The 21,582-nt window shown below is 43.3% G+C and overlaps 1 protein-coding gene and 1 long non-coding RNA gene across 3 annotated transcripts in view; one reads left to right on the top strand and one right to left on the bottom strand.

Annotated features, from left to right (window-relative positions):
* The window catches only part of LOC121273242, a 106,023-nt gene that overhangs the window by 77,169 nt on the left and 7,272 nt on the right, over positions 1-21,582 (top strand). Inside the window, exon 2 of the long non-coding RNA XR_005941967.1 lies at positions 238-288. This is a non-coding gene — a long non-coding RNA (uncharacterized LOC121273242). The remainder of the gene's footprint in view (positions 1-237; positions 289-21,582) is intronic.
* Positions 1-21,582, bottom strand: part of erbb3a (erb-b2 receptor tyrosine kinase 3a) — a 135,678-nt gene that overhangs the window by 69,351 nt on the left and 44,745 nt on the right. For both annotated transcript variants that reach the window (XM_041180265.1, XM_041180266.1), the window contains exon 2: positions 812-963. In XM_041180265.1, coding sequence (XP_041036199.1) covers positions 812-963 — 152 coding nt within the window. The remainder of the gene's footprint in view (positions 1-811; positions 964-21,582) is intronic.

The raw sequence follows: 21,582 nt of genomic DNA on the forward strand, positions 1-21,582 counted from the left end.
TCATGTCCTAGCTCAGCCATCTTTGTGCCATCTCCAACCCCATGATTGTCCTGCCTCTGGCACTCAGATTGGAGCCTAAGTTATCTGAATTCAAACTCAGCATATTTTCATCACTTTACGTTCAGGATTTGCGTTCGGTTAAACAAGAGCCTTCCCAAGCCTGGGTTTCACCAGTGACAGTTCATGTTGATATAACTTGCTGGTATACTTAGAACATTTTTCCATTCTGCTTTTCAGGATAGAAACCTTTGAGCAGAGAGTGCTCGACATGAATAGGAATTCAAAAAGGTAAGGTGACCAACATTCAACAGATCTTTGACACAAATTGTGAACAACTTGCATTTATATAGTGCCTTTAGCATAGAAAAACATCTCAAGGGCTTCACAAAAGCATCATAAATAAAACTTTGATACCAAAACACGTAAGGAGTTATTAGGACAGGTGACCTAAAGCTTGGTCTAAAAGGTAGGTTTTAAGGAGTGTCTTAAAGGAGGAGAGCGAGGTGAAGAGGTTTAGGAAGGGAATTCCAAAGCTTTGGACCTAGGCAGCTGAAGGCTCAAGAGGCCTGAATTAGTGAAGTGTAGATATCTCGGAGGGCTGTAGGGCTGGAGGAGATTACAGAGATAGGGAGGAACAGAGTCATGGAAGGATTTGAAAACAAGGATGAGAATTTTAAGAATGAGGTGTTGTCTGATAGTGCCAATGTAGGTCAGTGCGCACAGGGGTGATGGGTGGACAGAACATGGTGAGAGTTAAAATGTGAAATGCTTGAGTGAATCTCCTTTTACATGGGCAGCCTTTTGTCCCTACCCTCAGGAAGGTGAGGTTTCGGTTGGCATCGATGTTGGTGATCTCCAGGTTGCCCATCACAATCTCACAGTTCATGTACATCTTCTGCAATTGCTGATACTGCTGCTCCTGGCCAGATAATGAACTCAACTTGTTTTCTGTGCCAGCACACACTGCAAAAACACAAACAGATACCTTCAGTAAACAAGAGCTTCCATTCATCAGTTAATTTACAGTTTCTTGCTGTCTTTTTATACTAGTGGCAGCATACACCTGTTAGGTAGAGCTGGTGTATTGGGAAAGTACGAGTACCAGCTCCATCATCTATTTGTCCCATTCACAGCTTTGCTCCTCTCAGGTGGTTGTTCATTTCAGTTCAGAGTGCAGAAGTATAGGATTAACCCAAGCCATAGAGGTACTAGATGTGAGTAACCAGAATGTATTGCAGATAATGAATAGCAACTCCTCGTCCTCCTACCCACTACAATAACAATTTACTTTTATATAGTGCTTTTAACATAGTAAAATGTCCCAAAGTGCTTCACAGGAGTGATCAAACATAATTTGACAATGAACCACATAAGGAGATGTTGGGGCAGGTGACCAAATGCTTGGTCAAAGAGGCGGGTTTTAAGGAGCATCTTAAGAGGAGGAGAGAGAAAAGTGGATAGGTTTAGGGAGTAAATTCCAGAGCTTCAGGGCCAGGCAGCTGAAGGCCGCCATTGGTAGAGAGATGAAAATCGGGGATGTGCAAGGCAAGAGGCCTGAATTGGAAGAGTGCAGAGACCTCAGAGGGTTGTGGGGCTGGAGATAGGGAGGGGCGAGATCATGGAAGTATTTAAAAATGAGGATAAGAATTTTAAAATCAGAGAGATGGTGGTGTAGTGGTAATGTCATTGGACTAGTAATCCAGAGACCCAGACTAATGCTTTGGGGACGTGGGTTCAAATCCCACCACAGCAGCTGGTGGAACTTAAATTCAAATAAGATCTAGGATTATAAAGCTTGCCTCAGTAATAGTGACCACGAAACTATCATCAATTGTCGCAAAAACCTATCTAGTTCACTAACGTCCGTTTAGGGAAGGAAGTCTGCTGTCCTTACCTGTCCTATAAATGACTCTAGACCCACAGCAATACAGTTGACTGCTCCTCTGAAATGGTCTAGTAAGCCACTCAATTCAAGGGCAATTAGGGATGAGTGACAAATTTCTGGCCTTGCCAGTGATGCCCACATCCCATGAAAGAATAAATAAAATTGAGATGATGCTCAACAAGGAGCCAATGTAGGTCAGGGAGCACAAGGTTGATGGGTGAACAGTACTTTGGTGTGAGATATGGGCAGCAGAAGTCCGGTACCTGGAACAAGCAAACAACCTGCTAATGGGACTCTGGGCTTCATCACAAAAGTTATATATAGAATATAAAAAGCAAGGCAGTACTTTGTTGTGCTTGTCAGACCTCATTTAGAGTGCTGTGTTCTGTCTTGGGTGTCCCACCTTCGGAAGGATGTACAGGTCTTGGAGAAAGTCCAGTGATGATTCAGTAGTTCACATAAGAACAGGGGGAGGCCCTTGAGCCTGTTCCACCTTTCAATCAGATCATGGCCGATCTCCATAAATCCACCTATGCCCCATATCCCTTTTTACCTTCGGTAACCCAAATTCTATTAAATCTCAGATTTAAAATTAACAATTGACCTAGCATGAACTGCCATTTGCACCATTACTTCTACCACCCTGTGTGTGCAACAGTATTTCTGAACTTCACTCCTGAAAGGCCTGGCTGTAATTTTTAGGCTATGCCTCTAGTTCCGGACTCCCCAATCAGTGGAAATAATCTCTCTCTATCTAACCTATCAGTTCCCCTTAATATCTTGAAAATTTCAATTAGATAACCCCTTCACCCTCTAAATTCCTGAGAAGACAACCCTAGTTTGTGTAATCTCTCCAGGTAGTTTAACCCTTGGAGTCCATTTTGCACTCCCCTCAAAACCGACATATCCTTCCTAAGGTGTGTTCACATCTAAGATGGAAAAAAAATCACAATAGGAAATTGGATAAATTTGAGTTATTTTCCTTGAAGCTGAGTGACTGAGGTATTTACAATAATAAAGAGAACACGACAGTGTTGATAGAGGAAACGATTGTTCCTTCAAGTAAGGAAATCCAAAATAAGGGTAAATAATCTTCGAATTCAAGCTGAACTGGTTAAAAGTGAATGCACAAAAAACTTATTCACACAGAGCTTGAGAATGCAGAATGCACTGGCCTGGAAAGCCTTAGCTGCCAAGTCAATTGAGGTGTTTCAAAATTAAGACATTTACTTGGGATAGAAAGATATGAGATATGGAGAGAGGGCAGGAAATTGCGATTAAAAAGATAAAGAGCTGGCAAGTGGCAAGCAAAATGGTAGAACAGGCTCAATATCTGTAGGTCCTGTCCATAAAAGATGAATAGGTACGTGGGTGGTTAATACCACAGCCTCTGAAACAAGACACAGCATGAAAGCCTTCCAATCAAGTGTGGAATTGTGATTTCAAAATTTGGCTCATCACTTCACCTGCTCATCTCAAATCAAATGTGAAACTGCATACAGTAAATGCTGCTGGCTTCACTTATGGGTAGAACAGACAAAGTAGATTTGCATGTGGTGATAACATTGCTCAGTCTATGTTATCTGGAAGTGCAATCAAAACATAATGTGTTGCCAATTCCCAGATTTGGCCACTTTATAGTTGTACCACGCAAAACAACTCTTGCACAGAACCAAAATGGACTGAAGTCCCTGGGAACAACTTTGTTTTCCCTTGGAGACTTTTTCAAACTTCCTGCCTCCTTTCCTCAAGGCCCTCCAATACCTCACTCAAGTCTCAAGTGGCCGTCCATCACTTGACCTTCAGCACTGACTGTCAACCTGCTGCTCAACAATGGGAGGCATCAATGCCAACCCCAATTCCGCCCTCGCCCACAAGCTGCACATGCCCACTTTCCAGCAGGAGCACCAGAAAATAAGCTGAAGTGAGCCCAGGGATACTAAAGCCAGTTGTACTGCTCCTAGCAGTACGCTAGGTGAGCTCAATTAGATTAGAGATAGAAGCTGGAAACATCGTGGTCTGCATCGCTCAGTATCATTTACCCAGTGAGCTATCAGGGAACCTGGCACACAATGTCTATGGACTATTCACCCTGGATTGGCATACAGCACTGAGATCACATCAATCCCCACTTGCTGAAATGGCACTTGGCCAGATACAGAACTGTTAGATCTATCTCACGCAATTCTCCAGAAGACCTGGGAACTATTGAATTCTCACAATGCTTGCTCATAGTACACTTTGCACAGTTCTAGTCCCCATATAGTACAAGGAGGTCACAGAGGCCCTGGCAAGGTACAAAAGAGATTTATTAGAGTGATACCAGAACTGAGAGGTTGAACCTATTATAAAAAATTTAACAGGCTGGGGATCTTTTCTCTAGAAAAGGGGAGGCTGAGACGGCCTGATAGAGGTCTTCAAGGTTATGAAAGGGTTTGATAGGGTGGACGTAGAGGAAATACTTCCACTTGTGAGAAAGACCAAGTCATTAATATATAGTAGACACTCACATGGACCAGTTGGGCCGAATGACCTGTTTCTGTGCTGTAAATATTTTGTAAAATGGTTGATCACAACCTGTGGTACTTACAAAACAGCCACAGGTACAAAAAGTATTAACTGTATGCACGCATGCACACAGACAGGAAAAAATTCCATTCAGGGAGCAGAACATTTGAGGCATTCTAATTCAACATTTTGTTTCAGAGTCTATTAGCCAACAGCGAGTCAGGATCCAAATGTATTCCCCTTCGCTGTTTTTATTCTGCAATTTTCTCCTATTTTATGCTCATGTAGAGCTCCATGGAGTGGGTACTGAACACTCTCTACCGTGTTACCAAAATGGCCACTCTTCATGTGTAAGCACAGACAATGAGTGCATTTATATAGCAGCTTTCATGACCTCAGTACACCCCAAAGCACTTCACAATCAATGAAGTACCTATGAAGTGTAGTCACTGTTGTAACATAAGAAACACAAGTCAATTTGCACACAGCAAGATCCCACAAACAGCAATGTGATAATGACCAAAAAATCTGTTTTTTCTTTAAGTAATGTTGGTTGAGGGATGAATATAGGCCAGGACACTAAGGAGAACATCCCTGCCTTTCTAGGAAATAGTGTCGTGGATCTTTTACATCTACCCAAGAGGGCACATGAGGCCTCAGTTCACATCTCATCTGTGTAGCACTCCCTCAGTACTGCACTGGTGAGTCAGCCTTTTGTGCTGAAGTCTCTGGACTGGGACTTGAACCCACGACCTTCTAACTCAGATGTGTGAGTGCAACCCACTGAGCCACAGCTCACACCGTGCAAGCTATTCAACCATGGAGAGGATCACTGCCAAAGCCAATTCTGTCCTCTTGCATACACTTTCCAACAATGGTTACCACATAATAACCAGAGAGCAGCTGGCCTGCCTGACTATTCCCCTCACACCACTGATGCCGTAGCCGAGAGCAACATAGGAGGTCAAATGCCGGCTGGGGGGTATTGTTCTTTGATGTATACTCCACGTTGCGGAAGCTGCCTTCATCCATTGAGGCAGCAACCCAATTATGTTGAAATGTAGCTCAACCACTTTGAAAGCACCATCACTGAGCAGGAAATAGCACAATTAAAAATCAGTCAGATACGCACTGAACCACAGGGCAAATCTATGTGAAAATCATGGACTAGCACAGACCTGCCTCTTGGCACAGTTACTCTCACTACCGCCAAAAAGAAAGCCCATAAAACTTGGATTTCAGCAGAAGTGTGCATGTTCCATGTAAAGGAGCACCCTGCAGTTTTTCTTGTATGTAACCTGACTATGTCAGGTAATACTGTGTTTGTAAGAGTAAGAGTAACAATAAATTACTGCAACATTTCTGAAAGCATTGTTGAATTCAGGCCCAATGAAATTGTCTGCCTCACATGTCTCAAGATTCGAGGATAGTTTTCTTGGGAAACATTGGCAGCAATGTGATGTCCTTGGCAGTCTGGACCGGATGGGACACACCATAGAATCCTCAAGGAAATCAGAGAGGAAATAGGTAAGGGTTTGGTTAAGATTTCTCAGACCTGAATAAAGCCTGGAACTGTATCAGGCAACTGGAGGCTAGCAGAAATTATCCTGATCTTCAAAGCCATTCATAACAACATTGGTTGGTTAAAGAGCTGTGATACAAGGAGAGGATTGTATCAATTAACACATTTTTATTGGGGAGAGGAGTAGTATATTTGGGGGTGGAGAGGCAAGTTTTCTATTCTAGAAAGCCAGTTGGTGAAGGATGTTACTGGAGCCAATCTTTACTTGGGCTTACATTTATTTACAGAGTGGGTCATTACAAGTGCACTCCTCCTAACTTAACCACACCACAGTTTTCAGCCTCTTTATATGTGCTCAAGTGAAATCCCAATTAATGCCCTCCAACTGCATGTTAAGTAAACAATTGATAGACAATTAATTATAGGAAGGACATGATTCAGGCCTTCCAAAGTGCTGAGTGACGTAAATGATACAGATGTACAGGGATTATGTAATTTGGGCTGAGTCTAGAACTACAGATAGAAACCAAAATCATTTTTCATTATCACTTGGACTTGGATCAGTGATTGGTATGGCTCAAAGTTCAGATGACAGACAGATAATAGAAGGTAAAATAGCACAAACAGTGACCGTGTGCTCCTGATTTAGTAAGTTCAGCACTCATTTGTAAAAGAGTTTCAATAGAATGCTATCGCCCCTCTGCCAGCAATTGGGGAGGCGGTGGCATAGGGGCATTGTCACCGGACTAGTATTCCAAAGATAAAAACAAAAAAACTGCGGATGCTGGAAATCCAAAACAAAAACAGAATTACCTGGAAAAACTCAGCAGGTCTGGCAGCATCGGCGGAGAAGAAAAGAGTTGACGTTTCGAGTCCTCATGACCCTTCGACAGAACTCTAGTTCTGTGGAAGGGTCATGAGGACTCGAAACGTCAACTCTTTTCTTCTCCGCCGATGCTGCCAGACCTGCTGAGTTTTTCCAGGTAATTCTATTTTTGTTTAGTATTCCAGAGACCCAGGGTAATGCTCTGGGGATCTGGGTTTGTATCTGGAATTAAAAGTCTGATGATGACCATTGGCACTTCTTGTAAATACCCATTTGGTTCACCAGTGCCCTTTTGGGGGGGAAATCTGCATTAGGGTTAGGCCTACATGTGACTCCAGACCCACAGCAATGTAGTTGACTCTTAAATACCCTCTGAACAAGGGCAATTAGGGATGGGCAATAAATGCTGGTCTAGCCAGTGATGCCTACATCCCATGAACAAATAAAAAAAATTGATGACTACTCGTGACAAATTTCACAATAAAAAATGTTGAACATTGTGCTGTTGGGGAAGGGTCAGTAAACATCCTGTGGGTTGATAATTGTGAAGATGGTCAGCATCAAGGGATGTAAACATGTGGGGGTTAAATGAGGAGAAAGATGTAGCTTGTGAGCATGCTCAGTTTTAAGTTCTTTGCAACCTCAAGCTGTACACATCTGGATTTCCAAATGGAGATCCTACACAACTATCACAAGCCAAGATCTGGTGGGACTGGAAGTGGCCACTGTTAAAAGGGGCTGGGCTATTCCAAGTTGATATAACAAAGTAAAATGTATCAGGCATCAATATATCTAAAACTCCCCCAACATTTTGAGGTAAATCTTCTGATGGATTCTCTCACCATGTTGAAGTAAAGCTTGTGGTGGACTCATCCCTCCACATCGTTTTATTTCCAACTTTCACCCCCCTCCAGTCCTGAAGGTGATGTATCTTGCAGGATAACAGCTCTTCAAGGACATACTGGAGATTTGCTTGAAGCAATGCAACTTAGTCATCGCTTCTTGGCAAACCCTGACCACTGAGACCATAGAGAGGAGGAGTGAAGGAATTTGAACCACAATGCTGTGCCTTTGTGGAGGCAAGACATGAGAGATGCAAGGATCAATAGGAGAAACTCCCCCCAGAAACATGGCAATGGGAGACTTGTGGGTAGACAATGTCTGTCATGTGTCAGCCTGCATAGTTATCAATCCATCCATCTACTTATCCACTTGTACTCTCTTTGTTGGTGCCATTATCCTCACGTACAAAGGAAACACTACTAAATCTAGTTCTTCTACCAGCAGTAAAACCCACGACACTGGATAAGGGAACCAGATTTAAGATTACAACAGACACCTGTCGCCTATAGTCTGAAATAAACTAGCAGCAATGTAAAAGCAGCTATGGAGCATCTCAAAGTAACGCTTCTGAAAAAGGATTTGTATGTTCTCAGGTGGCAGGAAAGACAGGATGAAGAAGGGGAGAGTCAACATTCAGCCCTGAAAAAGTGCAGATAAATGTAGATGTGAACAGATAAAAGGAAATCTTCCCGACCTCCAAAGTGGCAAATATCTGAAATAGACTCCCACCAGAAGTACTTAATGCTACATTGATTAGCTCCTTTTAAAGAAATGTATATTGAAGGGGACAGGGAAAAGTATAGTCATAGATATAACTCCCATGGAGCACTCCGGCTCCCATCTTACTGGGAATGCCATCTGGAATGCAACAAGTTGGGGTGAACAGTGTTACTTTTTCTCCTGGACTGTTGGGAGGATCAGTGAGAGGTTCAGCAAGTCTCCTTGAACAACTTTTATACAGGCGGTTGCTCAGTCCTGGACTTTCCAGCAGCTCCCCTTAACAAGTCCTAGCAGTTTTACATTTGGCTTGGAGCTGGTTGCATGAGGCCCTCACTGCAGGATGCCAGTGTCTCCAACACAGGGCTCCTGCAATATTATAGCACCTTTATACTGCCCCTTGTTTAATTTGGACTCCAGGAGATTGTGAGCTGGCAACAGCATTCTACTGAACCTGGTTTTCTTACCTGGCAGCAGAATTATTGACAAATATGCCACCAAGATTAAAGACAAATTTAGCAATGCAGATTTCAGGAGCCAGTTCACAGGCAGTGATCTCTCAGAATCCAAACTAAACAATCACTGGTGTAAAAGTGGCTTAAGATAGTTTAACAATAACTATATGTCTCGAATAGTAAAGAATGAAGGGAGAGTCTATGGCTGTGCAAATTATACATGTGCCACTGGAAAGAGGGGGTTTGAATGGGCCCATTGACAAGGGCACCATCTCTGCCTTTTGATGCCTCTGTCCTCAGCAGAATCTTTACTCTCTCCCACCCTCCTCCACCTTCACTCCCTCAACTCCAAGATCATGAGTGTATCTGGTGCATAACTGCCTTAGCCATTCATCACCAGATCTGGCTGGACTACATCCTGCGCTACATTGGTCCACACACTCTGCTACATAAACTGCTGTCTACTCCAGGATCATTCTGGAAAGGGAAGATAACCCTCCCCATCCCCAACTTCCTTTCTCCATGACTAACCTCTCCTGAAACCTCTTCATCCTCACCTCCACAGGAACAGGGGTAGGTCATTCAGCCCCTTGTGTTTAAAGCCCTTCATGGCCTCACCCCTCTCTAACTCTAACCCCTCCAGTACTCCCAAGCTCTACATTGCTTCCCCTCTGGCCTCTTGTGCATTCCACTTTACTTTCACTCCACCATTGTCACCGTGACTTCATCATTTTGTCCCTACACTCAGAAATTCCCCCCCTAAACCTCTTCACCTTTCTCTATCTTGAAAACCCCTTTGAAAATCACCTCTGATCAAACTTGTGTTCACCCCACCTGATACAGGATGTGATTAGTGGGGTCCCAGTGGGGTCCCACAGGGGTCTGTGCTGGGGCCTCAACTTTTTACAATTTACCTCAATGACTTAGATGAGGGGAGCGAAGGCATGGTAGCTAAATTTGCAGACGACACAAAGGTAGGTAGGAAAGTATGTTGTGAAGAAGACATAAGGAGTTTGCAGATGGATGTGGATAAGTTGAGTGGGTGGATAAAAACCTGGCAGATCGAATATAGTTTGGGAAAATGTGAAGTTGTTCACTTTGGCAGGAAGAATAAAAAAGCAGAGCATTATTTAAATGGAGAATGACTGCAGAATTCCGAGGCGCAGAGGGATCTAGGTGTTCTTGTGCTTGAGTCACAAAAAACTAGTATGCGGGTACAGCAAGAAATTAAGGCGGCCAATGGAATGCTATCCTTTATTATGAGAGGAATTGAACATAAAAGTAAGGATGTTATGCTTCAGTTATACAGGGCATTGGTGAGACTTCATCTCAAATACTGTGTGTAGTTTTGGTCTCCTTATTTAAGGAAAGATGTAAATGTGTTGGAGGTGGTTCAGAGGAGGTTTACTAGATTGATACCTGGAATGAGCGAGTTGTCTTATGAGGAAAGGTTAGACAGACTGGGCTTGTTTCCAATGGAGTTTAGAAGAGTGAGGGGTGATTTGATTGAAGTATATAAGATCCAGAATGGTATTGACAAGGTGGGTGTGGAAAGGATGTTTCCTCTTGTGGGTGAGTCCAGAACTAGGGGGCACTGTTTTAAAATTAAAGGTTGCCCTTTTAGGACAGAGATGAGGAGAATTTTTTTTTCTGGAGGGTTGTGCGACTTTGGAACATTCTGCCTCAGAAAGCGATGGAAGTGGGGTCACTGAATATTTTTAAGGCGGACATAGATAGATTCTTGCTAGGCAAGGGAATCAAAGGTTATCGGGAGTAGATGGGAATGTGGAACTTGAAACACAAACAGATCAGCCATGATCTTAATAAATGGCGGAGCAGGCTCGAGGGCCCGAATGGCCTACTTCTGCTCCTATTTCATATGGGTCATAATGCATCCTTCTTTGGCTGTCCATTAAAAGAGAAATGTAAATCTAAGCTAATGTTCTTGTCGCACATTTTTTCATGTTGCCTCCTTTCCTGGAAGCAGTAACCCATGCCCAAGTACTCTTCCAAAAGCTCCAGTTCTTTTCCCAGTTGGTTCTTCTGCATGCTGAAGTCTGGATTGTGAACCTCATCAAGCTATTCAGTTGGAGGAGCATCACAATTGAGCATGATCCGATCCTCACACATGCCCCACTTTCCAGTAAGGGCCACTGCACACAAATCAGGAACAGGAACTCTGGCAGATTTTTTTTTAAACCTCCCTTAACCCAGATGATCTAAGGCCAATTGTAACTCTTTTGAGTACAAACCCATTTCCATCTGTTTGAGATGAAGTTACATAGTTTGCCATTGTGAGATTTGAACTCTTGATCTTAGGGTTACAAACCCAGTACTATAACCACTTGGCTATTTAGGCCAAGCCTAAGGCCAGTTGTAGTTGCCTCATCCCCACACCAGCTGAGATTGGTTAACTCACCACAGACAATGAATCAAACCTGGACTTTCTAGGTTATGTTTGATCCTCCATCTGAAAACTGATCATATTCCCTCATGTTTTTAACCCCCACAATATCCTGCTCTCAAAAGAGTAGCTCTTCTGCATTGTTAGGCACAACCCCTGAAGATGATATCTTCCTTCTTCAGAACCTATGTTCATCAGCTTTGGAGCCAAGAAGCACTTCCTTTTACAGGTTACTGAGATTGAAGGAACCAGCAGGGACTGCATGAACATTTTCAAGCACCTGCCTAGAAATCACAGCTGCCCAGAGCAGGTGGAGCCCTGCAATTTGATATTCTTGGCAAACACAATCTCACATTGAACCTATAAATGTATAATCTGTAGGAGTGATACTCCACATTACATTCCAACCATAATAGAACCATCATAGCTTTTGTAACAGACAGATTACTGTGGCTTTCTTTTTCCAATTGTCTCCTTTATTGAGCTTTCCTTATAAGATCTAGATGGATAAGCCACCTGTAAGTTTCCATAGTTGATGAGACCTATGGTTGACAGCTTAAAGTGTTCCATATTGGGGGAGTGGGGGAGGGTGTGGATGGGCAAAGAGATCAGTGTTTATAAGGTCTGGTTTGATGAGCCTTGAATATTTTCTTTGTTTTCATTCTGTTTGCCGGTACTCCTGGCTGTTTTTCCTATTTATTTACAGTAATATCTGATGTCATTGGCATCCAAATCTGGACTGGATGAACGAGTCCTGCAACTGCAGAACCTGCCTGCACCAACACAAACTCTTTTCTGTAGAAAACAGCCAGGCCACATCATGCAAATGACAGCAGCTCTGTGGGTTTAAGTCTAGCAAGGATCAGCACTCAGACCTGGCGGCTGCATGTGTAAACAGCTTGTTGATGTGTTTGAGCTGCCAAGTACAGTAGTTGCAGTGTTGGGGTTTTTTCTACCCCCCACCCCCTCCTGCCAGATTTCCCCTTTTCTTCCTGGAAGGTGCTGATTTAAGCTGAGGTGTGGATTCCAATGTGACTGCAGCCCCTCAGCTCTTGCCCAAGTGACTGTTCTTCACGTGTAATCCTGGAAACCAAGTCCGAGTGGATTGCTTGACAAAGGCAAACACAATGTCTGAATTAAGCCTGTCCTCACTGGATGCTCACGTGCGCATTTTCTTGAAGGAGTTAGTGTTTGGTGATCACATACAGAGACCCTGATTGAATTTTCTTCTCTCTAGTCCAGGGAGGCTGAAGCCAACTTTAGTGCTTCAAATGCAATAATGATTGGGATCAGCTACCTCAGCAGAGAAACCTGGGACTTCCTTGGCAAAACAACACATACATCACTTGATCCACTTACTCAAACAGCCAGGCCTCATTTTAATGGGGTATATTTTAAGGTATTATTAATTTCCTATCTTGCTTTCTCATGCTCCACTATTTACATTTCCCAAAGCTGATGAAATATTAAAGGCGAAGTGACTTCAGTATTCCAGGAGAGCTGGAGAAAACAAGAGCATTGGGAGGTCCTCTTATCACTCCACCTGGAGGTCTACTAGAGGCTAGTTTGTAAAGGGAGACCAGGGTTTTGTGGACATCCATAACTTTCACACATGCAAATTGGACAATGTGCACCATAACGTGAAACACCCAATAGAACAGGCTCTGCACATTTATAACAAAGTGGAAAATTCAATAGCAGGTTTCAAGATCCAGAAAAATTCAGATCTTCAGTGGCATTACAGAACTCGAGACCTTTTATATCAGTGTGCCAATAGCCATGGATGCAGCACACACCCTAGTGCCATTAGCGCAAGTGTAAAAGTGCCTTCAAGCACTACTGAAACCAAGCACTGAAGCAACATTGTATACACCCATCGTGGTCTTCCCAGGTTTCTCAAATTGTGGTCAGAAGTCCAGAAAGCAACCATCATATCATCACAGAGCCATGCCCCATTGCCCAGAATTCAAGATACAGGGTGACCTTCAGTCCATGTTTATACAATGGCATTGCAGGTGTATTGGGCAAGTCACTGCACACAGGCTCGATGAAGAAAGAAAAGGGGTGATAATGTGATTTGCATAGGTTTTGCATCGACTATCACTGAATGTGGCCACCTGCTGTATTATCCCACCCCCACTCAAATTCATTGCCCATTCACTGTCCAATGTAGTAATACATTTTGCAGTGAATGGGTTAACCTATTCTATATTCATGTAACAAACTATCTTCCAAAATTCTCCATGATAATGACTTGTGTGCTCCAAGTCTGTGCTCGAACATGATGTACATCATCGTGAAATTGAAGTCTAACTCCATATGACATAAACAATTAACTTTCTTGTGCTTGTGACTAAGTTGTGTTTATGTAAAATTACCACATTCCATCAGTAGAAGCTTCCTGTTGTTATCTTTATCTTATGTTTTTGTTAGATTGAACAGGCTGGGGCTCTTTTCGCTAGAAAGAGAAGACTGTGGGGTGACCAGAGAAGTCTTTAAAATTACAGAAGGGTAGACATGGTGAAGACATTGTGAGGGAGACCAGACCGAGGGGACCATAAATACAGAATTAATAAATCCAATAGGGAATTCAGGAGAAACTTCTTCACTCAGAGATGGTCAGAATGTGGAACTTGCTACCACAAGGAGTGATTGAGGAGAATAGCATCAATACATTTAAGGGGAAGCTGGATAAACACATGAGGGAGAAAGCAAGGGATTAGATGAAGAGGGGAGGGAGAAGGCTCGTGTCAAACATACAGGACCATCCCTGGGTGAGGGGTGGGGGGGTTGCGGGCAGGGGGTACAGGGCCTGGGACAAATCACACTATGTGGGGCCCCTGTAACATTTTCAGGCAAGTTTCCTCTGATGGCTAGGCCCTTCCCTACCTGAAAAATCTGACATTGATTCCTCGTTTATAAAAGTTCATAAGCAATCACTGCTGATCTGACTTCAAATGGTGTAATTTGGAACGAGTATCGAAGTGTCTGGAAACATCATCCTACACTACAGGATTCATTAAAAACAATCAAGAACACTAGAAAGCCATCACGGCTTGTCAAGGTTGTGGAAGCAATCTTCTGTGTTTGGAGGCGATCATTTGTAATTGGAAGCACTTGGGAATAGACCTTCACCAACTCTGGGGAAAAACAAGGGGCGCTTTGCCAAGGCTGGGGTAGGTGGTGCAGTCAAGAAATAGTCAATGTGAGTGACAAGGTAAATGCAGCACCATTGAGAAATGACAGTGCAGTGGAATTAAATTTATAAGTATATAATGAAATAAAAAAGCTAGCAACTCAACAAGGCTCCTTGACAGCACCTTCCAAACATGTGACTTCTACCACAAAGAAGGACAAGGTGGCAGCAGATGCATGGGAACACCACCACCTGCAAGCTCTTCTCCAAGGCACACACCATCCTGACTCACCATTCCTTCACTGATGCCGAGTCAAAACCCTGGAACTCCCTCCCTAACAGCCCGTCTACTTGGCCGCTGTTCTTGAGTACCTCATCGCCGAGATCCAGGAGCTGGTGGGCAATGTGCATCATCCAATGCATCAACAATCTTGCAGTACACCCAACCAGCCCCAGTTCTTCCCAGATCCCACTTCCTCTGCCATAAGCCAGCAACACCCAGCACCCAACTCTGATGGCCTGGACCCTTTTGCTTTCCCTCAGGCCTGCTGGAGAACTATCTACGTGGGGCTGTGTGTCAGCCCATGGCACCACCTCCATCCCTTTCTCGCCTCTCCCTCCCCCCTCTCCTTCCTTCCCTCCCTCCCTCCCCCTCTCCTTCCTTCCCTCCCTCTTTCTCTCCCCCCTTTCCTTCCCGGGGGGTGGGGGGGGCGGGGGGGGTGTCAAGGACTGGGGGTAGGAGGGGGTTGGTGAGAGGCGGTCAGGTACAGTGTGTGGTGAGTTTTGGGTGTTTGTGCAGTACAAGGGAGGGGGTTAGTACAGGGGTGAGGTGTTAGAGGGGGTGGTGTATAGGGCGCGGGTGGGGGTTGGGACTTTGAGGAGATGCGGACAGGCGTAGTGGGTGGCAGGTTTTGGATATTTGTGCGGGGGTGGGGTTGTAGGATTGGATGCAGGATTTGGCATCGGAGAATTGGGCGGGGGGGGTGGTGGTTTGGGGGTTGGCTGTAGGTGGGGGATGAGTTGCCCCACTAGTCTTAATACTAGTCCATATTTTGGTACCTGTCTGAAAAATGCTTTTTAAAATTCTGTTTTAATTCTAAACACAGAAGTACTTCAACTGTCTTTAAATTCAGAACTCTTGTGTGTGTGTGTGTGTGTGTGTGTGTGTGTGTGAGTGAGTGAGTGAGTGAGAGAGAGAGAGAGAGAGTGTCCATGTGTGTGTAAATGGGCAAAAAAAAGTTTTTAGCCCCATTCTGCCTATTAACAAATTGTAACCATTTATTCAATTCTAAAGTATAGGGTCCTAATTATATATGAATTCTACCTAATATCTATATTCTGCCTAACTATGTCTCCATACCCTGCGATACTGGAAATTGGGAGACGGACTACCATGCTGGCCAATACTAATTGTTGGTACATGCACTCAACAGGGACAAATTTCCAAGTGCGAGCTGCTGAGTTAATTAGACTTAGTTAATTTCTAAAAACATTCTAAGTCCCTATAACTAGCTACAGCACAGATAGTTAATTTCCAACAACAATGTCTGAGAGTGCTTAAACAGGCCAGCACTTGCTGTGAGCACATTTTGGAGCTAGCTGATCACTGATCCATGAGGGTTTAACACCAATGATGTCAGATGAACAGTTGCTGTTCGCAGTTTCTACGGTTGCAAGCAAGCAAATGTTTGCAATTAACGTGGTTTCAGGTCAGTTACTTCATTTGAATACTTTCAGATTTCAACTGATCATTTAAAAATCGTTTTCTAACACACAATTTCACAAATGAGTGCAAGTTAACACTGTTGCGCGCAGAATTCTGTCAAAGTTTTCCAGTAGGGCTGAGCATGTGTGTGAAGGAGCACCAGCTACTGAGCCCAGCCCACTGCCTTGGTAGGGATTTATCCTAGTTCATTTGGGTTTTTTTTTGAAAAAATACTTTATTCATAAAATATCTGGAAGAACATTACAAAACATTTCTAAATCACCATCACAAAAAGTGCAATCAGATTCAACTTTTACACATGGATCAAGAGGTGCATCAATACAATCAATGAATATTACAGTCATTTCAATATGGTCATTACAGACAGTCAGCCAGTGCAATGGGATTGGAGTTATCGACATACATCATGTTGCACTCTGAGGTGCTTCAATACAATTATAGTACAATTATTATTCAATGCATATCTTCATTGTGAGATATACAGCCTGAGGAGCTCGAAACAGTTCCCAGCCCCTCGGTGCCCTATGGCAGAAAGGTCATAGACAGCGACCTTTCCCCATTGCGCCTTTGCAACGGCTGTCCCAAGCTTTAGTGTCCCTCAGCACGTAGTCCTGGACCTTGGAATGTGCCGGTCTGCAACACTCGGTCGGGGACAACTCTTTGCACTGGAAGACCAACAAGTTTCGGGCAGACCAAAGAGCATCTTTCACCGAGTTGATGATCCTCCAGCTGCAGTTGATGTTTGTCTCAGTGTGTGTCCCTGGGAACAGCCCGTAGAGCACAGAGGCCTGTGTCACAGAACTGCTCAGGATGAACCTCAACAAAAACCACTGCACCTCTCTCCAGACCTTCTTTGCAAAGGCACATTCCACAAGGAGGTGAACAATGGCCTCATCCCCACCACAGCCACCTCGAGGGCAACGTGCAGAGGGGGTGAGACTCCTGGCGTGTAGGAAGGATCTGACGGGGAGGACCTTTCTCAACACCAGCCAAGCTACATCTTGGTGCTTGTCTAGTTCATGTGGTTTTAATATTTCTCTTCTACCCTTTTGAGTTTTGCAGCAGGGATACCTGCTTCGTTTATTCACTTATATCCACCAGTAAACACTCATTTTGAGCTCAGAGTGCAAGAGACAGCAAATCAGCTGGTATGTACTACAAACTGTATTACATCTGACACCATGATGTCGAAATGTGGGGCCAGGGGTGGTTGCCTACTGTACCCTAGGGACGGCTCTGGGAACATAAACACCAAAATAGACTAGTTGGGCCGAATGGCCTGTTTCTGTGCTATAAGTTCTATGTTAAAAAATTGATTTTCCTAAATAAAAAAGTACGTATTTCATTATTTTGACCTGGTTTCCTTCCCAACCCTTGGTGATAGGCTGTGTGTTATATCAAGGTAAGTAGAGGCTATGCTGAAGAATTTGTCTTTTCATATTCTATTTTTAATGGAAATACAGAGGATGGTGGCAGAGGGGTATTTATTTAAAGTCCATATAGCAACTTCAAAATGCAACCACTGAATTCTCAGCAATTGAGAGTTCCATTGTGTAGGGAAAAGAGCAGCCATTTTAATAAACACCAATCTGGACAGATAAATTGTACAGTACCAGACAGCATGAATTGATCTATTTGGCAAAATGTATACCAATATACAAATATAGAAAATAATAGACTAGCGGAAGAGGTATGGGATTCAACAGACCAGTGAGAAATGCTGAGAAAACGTAAACCATTTGCCTGCAGAATTATTTTGACCACTCAAACATGTTGCTCTGTCACTTTCCAGGAAAATATTTCTGTTTACCCCATGCTAGCCAATGGGTTTATTCAATGAGTAATTAAGCCACATAGCCTAGACCAGCCAGGTCAGCAGGGATGCGACAACTGGACTCTGCTTCTGGATCAGGGAAGGGAAAATTCATCACAATTCCTCACATTGATCATTATCCAGCAATACCCACTGGAAGTGCAAATGTGGATATTAAATGAGGATGATATTAAACTGTAATGTGTCACTGTCAACACTCACACCTGGACTCACCCCTCTCCATCTCTGTAACCTCCTCCAGCTCTACAACCCTCCAAGATTGCTGTGCTTCTCCAGTTTTGGCCCCTTGAGCAATAAATTGCTCCACCATTAGCAGTTCTGCCTTCAGCTGCCTAGACCCTAAAATCTGGAATTCCCTTCCTAAACTTCTCCACCTCTCTACCTCACTTTCCTCCTTAAGATGCTTCTTAAAACAAACCTCTGACCAAGCTTTTGGTCATCTGCCCTAATATCACCTTGTGACTTGGTGTCAAATTTTGTTTGATAATCACTCTGTGAAGCACCTTGGAACGTTTTACTACATTAAAAGGTGAGACATAAATGCAAGCTGTTGTCACACATGAATCATATCCACTTGGGTGAGCAGCATCCTTGTAAAGATTTCCAGCATTTTCTGCTTTTGTTCCTTGTAAGGATCACTGGTTTAGGGAGAGAAGACGAGGAGAAAATTAGTGAGCTATTTGCTCCTTTGTTCTTGTGAATGGACTCACACTGGGTCATGACTCCATGGGCATAGCTAGCTCTCTGGTACTGACCGAAGGTATAGCGAAGCTATAGAAAATATCAGCTGTTGGAGGAGGAGGGAACATCATAGCCAAGCCTAGTCTAGTTTTCACTGGACATCCACACACATGAATTTACCAGCGGGAATAACTGGATCGGCAATGAAAATCCAGATTAATGTCTCTTCTCCCCAGTCAAAGGACACTGAGCCCAATACCAACATTACTGCTGCCGAGGTCAGCGAACTTATCACAGACCAGGAACCTCTGACTTTCCTGGTCCAGATGACTCAGTACTGCACCATTTAGTACATTTGCCCAATGAGCATTCAAGCATGTTTCTTGGATAAACAATGGATTCTTTTAGGTTCAGATTAGGAATAAGAAAGCTAGAAAAGAAAGCACAATTTAAGGTTTCACAGTACAAATCACAATCATCATTGTTCTTGCACGACTGTTAAAATATCTCATACCAAATTCTGATCTGTATTATTTTAGCATAGGCATTCTAGCACAGGTAAGAACTTGGTATCAGTATGTTAGGCATTCTTAGATAATCAGTACAAATTAGAATTTCTATTGTGTCTCTGCCTTTTCACTTATCAAATTGATAATCTGAAAGACTCTCAGCTGTAAGGGTCATTTGGGGCAGTCTCAACCCACACTTACAGATATGGGCCAAAGCGTACCTAATTCAGCAGTAATTGGTAATCTCCTTCAGGGAGTCTATAACTATGGGTGTGTACAAATAAATTCACCGTGAGGTATTCTGCTGGGGTGGGGGCTGAAGCCCATTAATGGAGCAAGGAAAACAGAGTTTTACACTGATAGTGCTTACTCTATATTAATGGGAGAGTGCTTGATGCTGACATTGGATAGAGAGTTCCAACCTACAACATACCCCTCCCGTCTCCGTCCCCCCACACAGATACAAAAATGAATTTTCAGTCGCCATTCAGATGCAAAAGTTCCATTGTTGGCTTATTTACGGAACAGCAAGCCCTTTTTTTTTGTTTTTCCACTGGCAAACACCCTTTGAAAAGGTTTTTATAAAGGTTTAACTGTAAGTAGCATTGGAATGTGTGTTGGTGTAGCCCTAACAACAAGGTGGATTCTTTTATCAAGCCACCATCACGAGTTGTTTATCGAGTTTCAAACCACACTGGTTATTGAATCAATAAATAGTTCATCAGTGGCTTATGGTACAAATAAACTGCCGGGAAAAAAAATACATCAACTGTGAGAGCCAGCACACCATGTGGTAGAGCAAGTTTACACTTTTCTTCAGTCACCTGATATCCAGCTTTACTTATTTCCTGTTCTCTCCAATTTTCTCTCCCTCCTTTGGCCTTTATTGCAAGGGAGATGGAGTATGAGACATAGGAACAGAGGTAGGCCATTCGGCCCATCGAGTCTCCTCCAATGAGATCATTGCTGATCTGATAATCCTCAATCTTTCCTGCCTTTTCCCCATAATCCTCGATATATACTTAACCCAGCCTCTACAGCACTCTAAGGTAAAGAATTCCACAGATTCACTGCTCTCAGAGAAGAAATTCCTCCTCATCTCTGTTTTAAATGGGTGACCCCTTACTCTGAGATTATGCCCTCTGGTCCTAGACTCTCCAACAAGGGGAAACAACCTCTCAGCATCTACCCTGTCAAGCCCCCTAAGGATCTTATATGTTTCAATAAGATCCCCTCTCATTCTTCTAAACTCCAATGAGTACAGGCCCAACCTACTCAACCTCTCCTCATAAGAAAATCCCTCCCTACCCAGGATCAATCTAGTGAACCTTCTCTGGACTGTCTCCAATGCCAGTATATCTGTCCTTAGATAAGGGGACCAAAACTGTTCACAGTATTCTAGGTGTGGTCTAACTAGTGCCTTGTATAGTTTTAGCAAGACGTCCCTATTTTTATACTCCATTCCCTTTGAAATAAAGGCCAACATTCCATTTGCCTTCCCTATTACCTGCTGAACTTGTATGTTAGCTTTTTGGGATTCATGCACAAGGACTCCCAAATCCCTCTGTGCTGCAGCTTTCTCCAGTCTTTCTCCATTTAAATAATATTCAGCTCCTCTATTCTTCCTGCCAAAGTGCATAACCTCACATTTTCCCATATTATATTCCATCTGCGACTCTTTTGCCCACTTACTTAACCTGTCTACATACCTCTGTGGACTCTTTGTGTCACCCTCACCACTTGCCTTCCCATTTATTTTGGTATCATCCACAAACTTGGCGATAGTACATTCACTTCCCTCATCCAAGTCATTAATATATATTATTGTCAATAAAATATAAAATAAATATAATAAAATATAAATGTAACAGTCAGGAAGTCTTGTTACCACTGTACAAGGCTACACCTAAAGTATTGTATACAGTTTTGGTCTCCTTACTTAAGGAGGGATATACTTGCATTGGAAGCAGTTCAGAGAAAGTTCACTTGTCTGATTCCTGGATGAAGAGGTTGTCTTATGAGGAAAGGTTGAGCAGGTTGGGCCTATTGGAAGAATGAGAGGTGATCTTATTGAAACATAAAAGATTCTGAGGGGACTTGACAGGGTGGATGTTGAGGGGACGTTTCCCCTTGTGAGGGAACCTAGAACTAAGGAGCAGTTTCAAAATAAGAGATCTCCCATTTAAGACATAGATGAGGAGAAATATCTCCTCTCAGAAGGTTGCTGATCTTTGCAATTCTTTTTCCCCCAGAAAGCAGTGGAGGCTGGGTCATTGAATATATTCAAGGATGAGTTAGACAGATTTTTGATTGACAAGGGGGTCAAGGGTTATGGAGTGTCAGCAGGAAGGTTAAGGCCACAATCCAGTCGGCCATGATCTTATTGAATAGTGTAGCAGGCTTGAGGGGCCAAATGGCCAGCTCCTATTTCTTATAATCTTAGGATCTCCTTTAGGCTCTGATACACAGCACTTTCAGAGCTTGCTCAATTGACTAGTCTTCATGTGTGTGAAAAAAAGACTTGCATTTATATCGC

This window comes from Carcharodon carcharias, chromosome X (assembly GCF_017639515.1).
Source record: "Carcharodon carcharias isolate sCarCar2 chromosome X, sCarCar2.pri, whole genome shotgun sequence".
NCBI lineage: Eukaryota > Metazoa > Chordata > Chondrichthyes > Lamniformes > Lamnidae > Carcharodon > Carcharodon carcharias.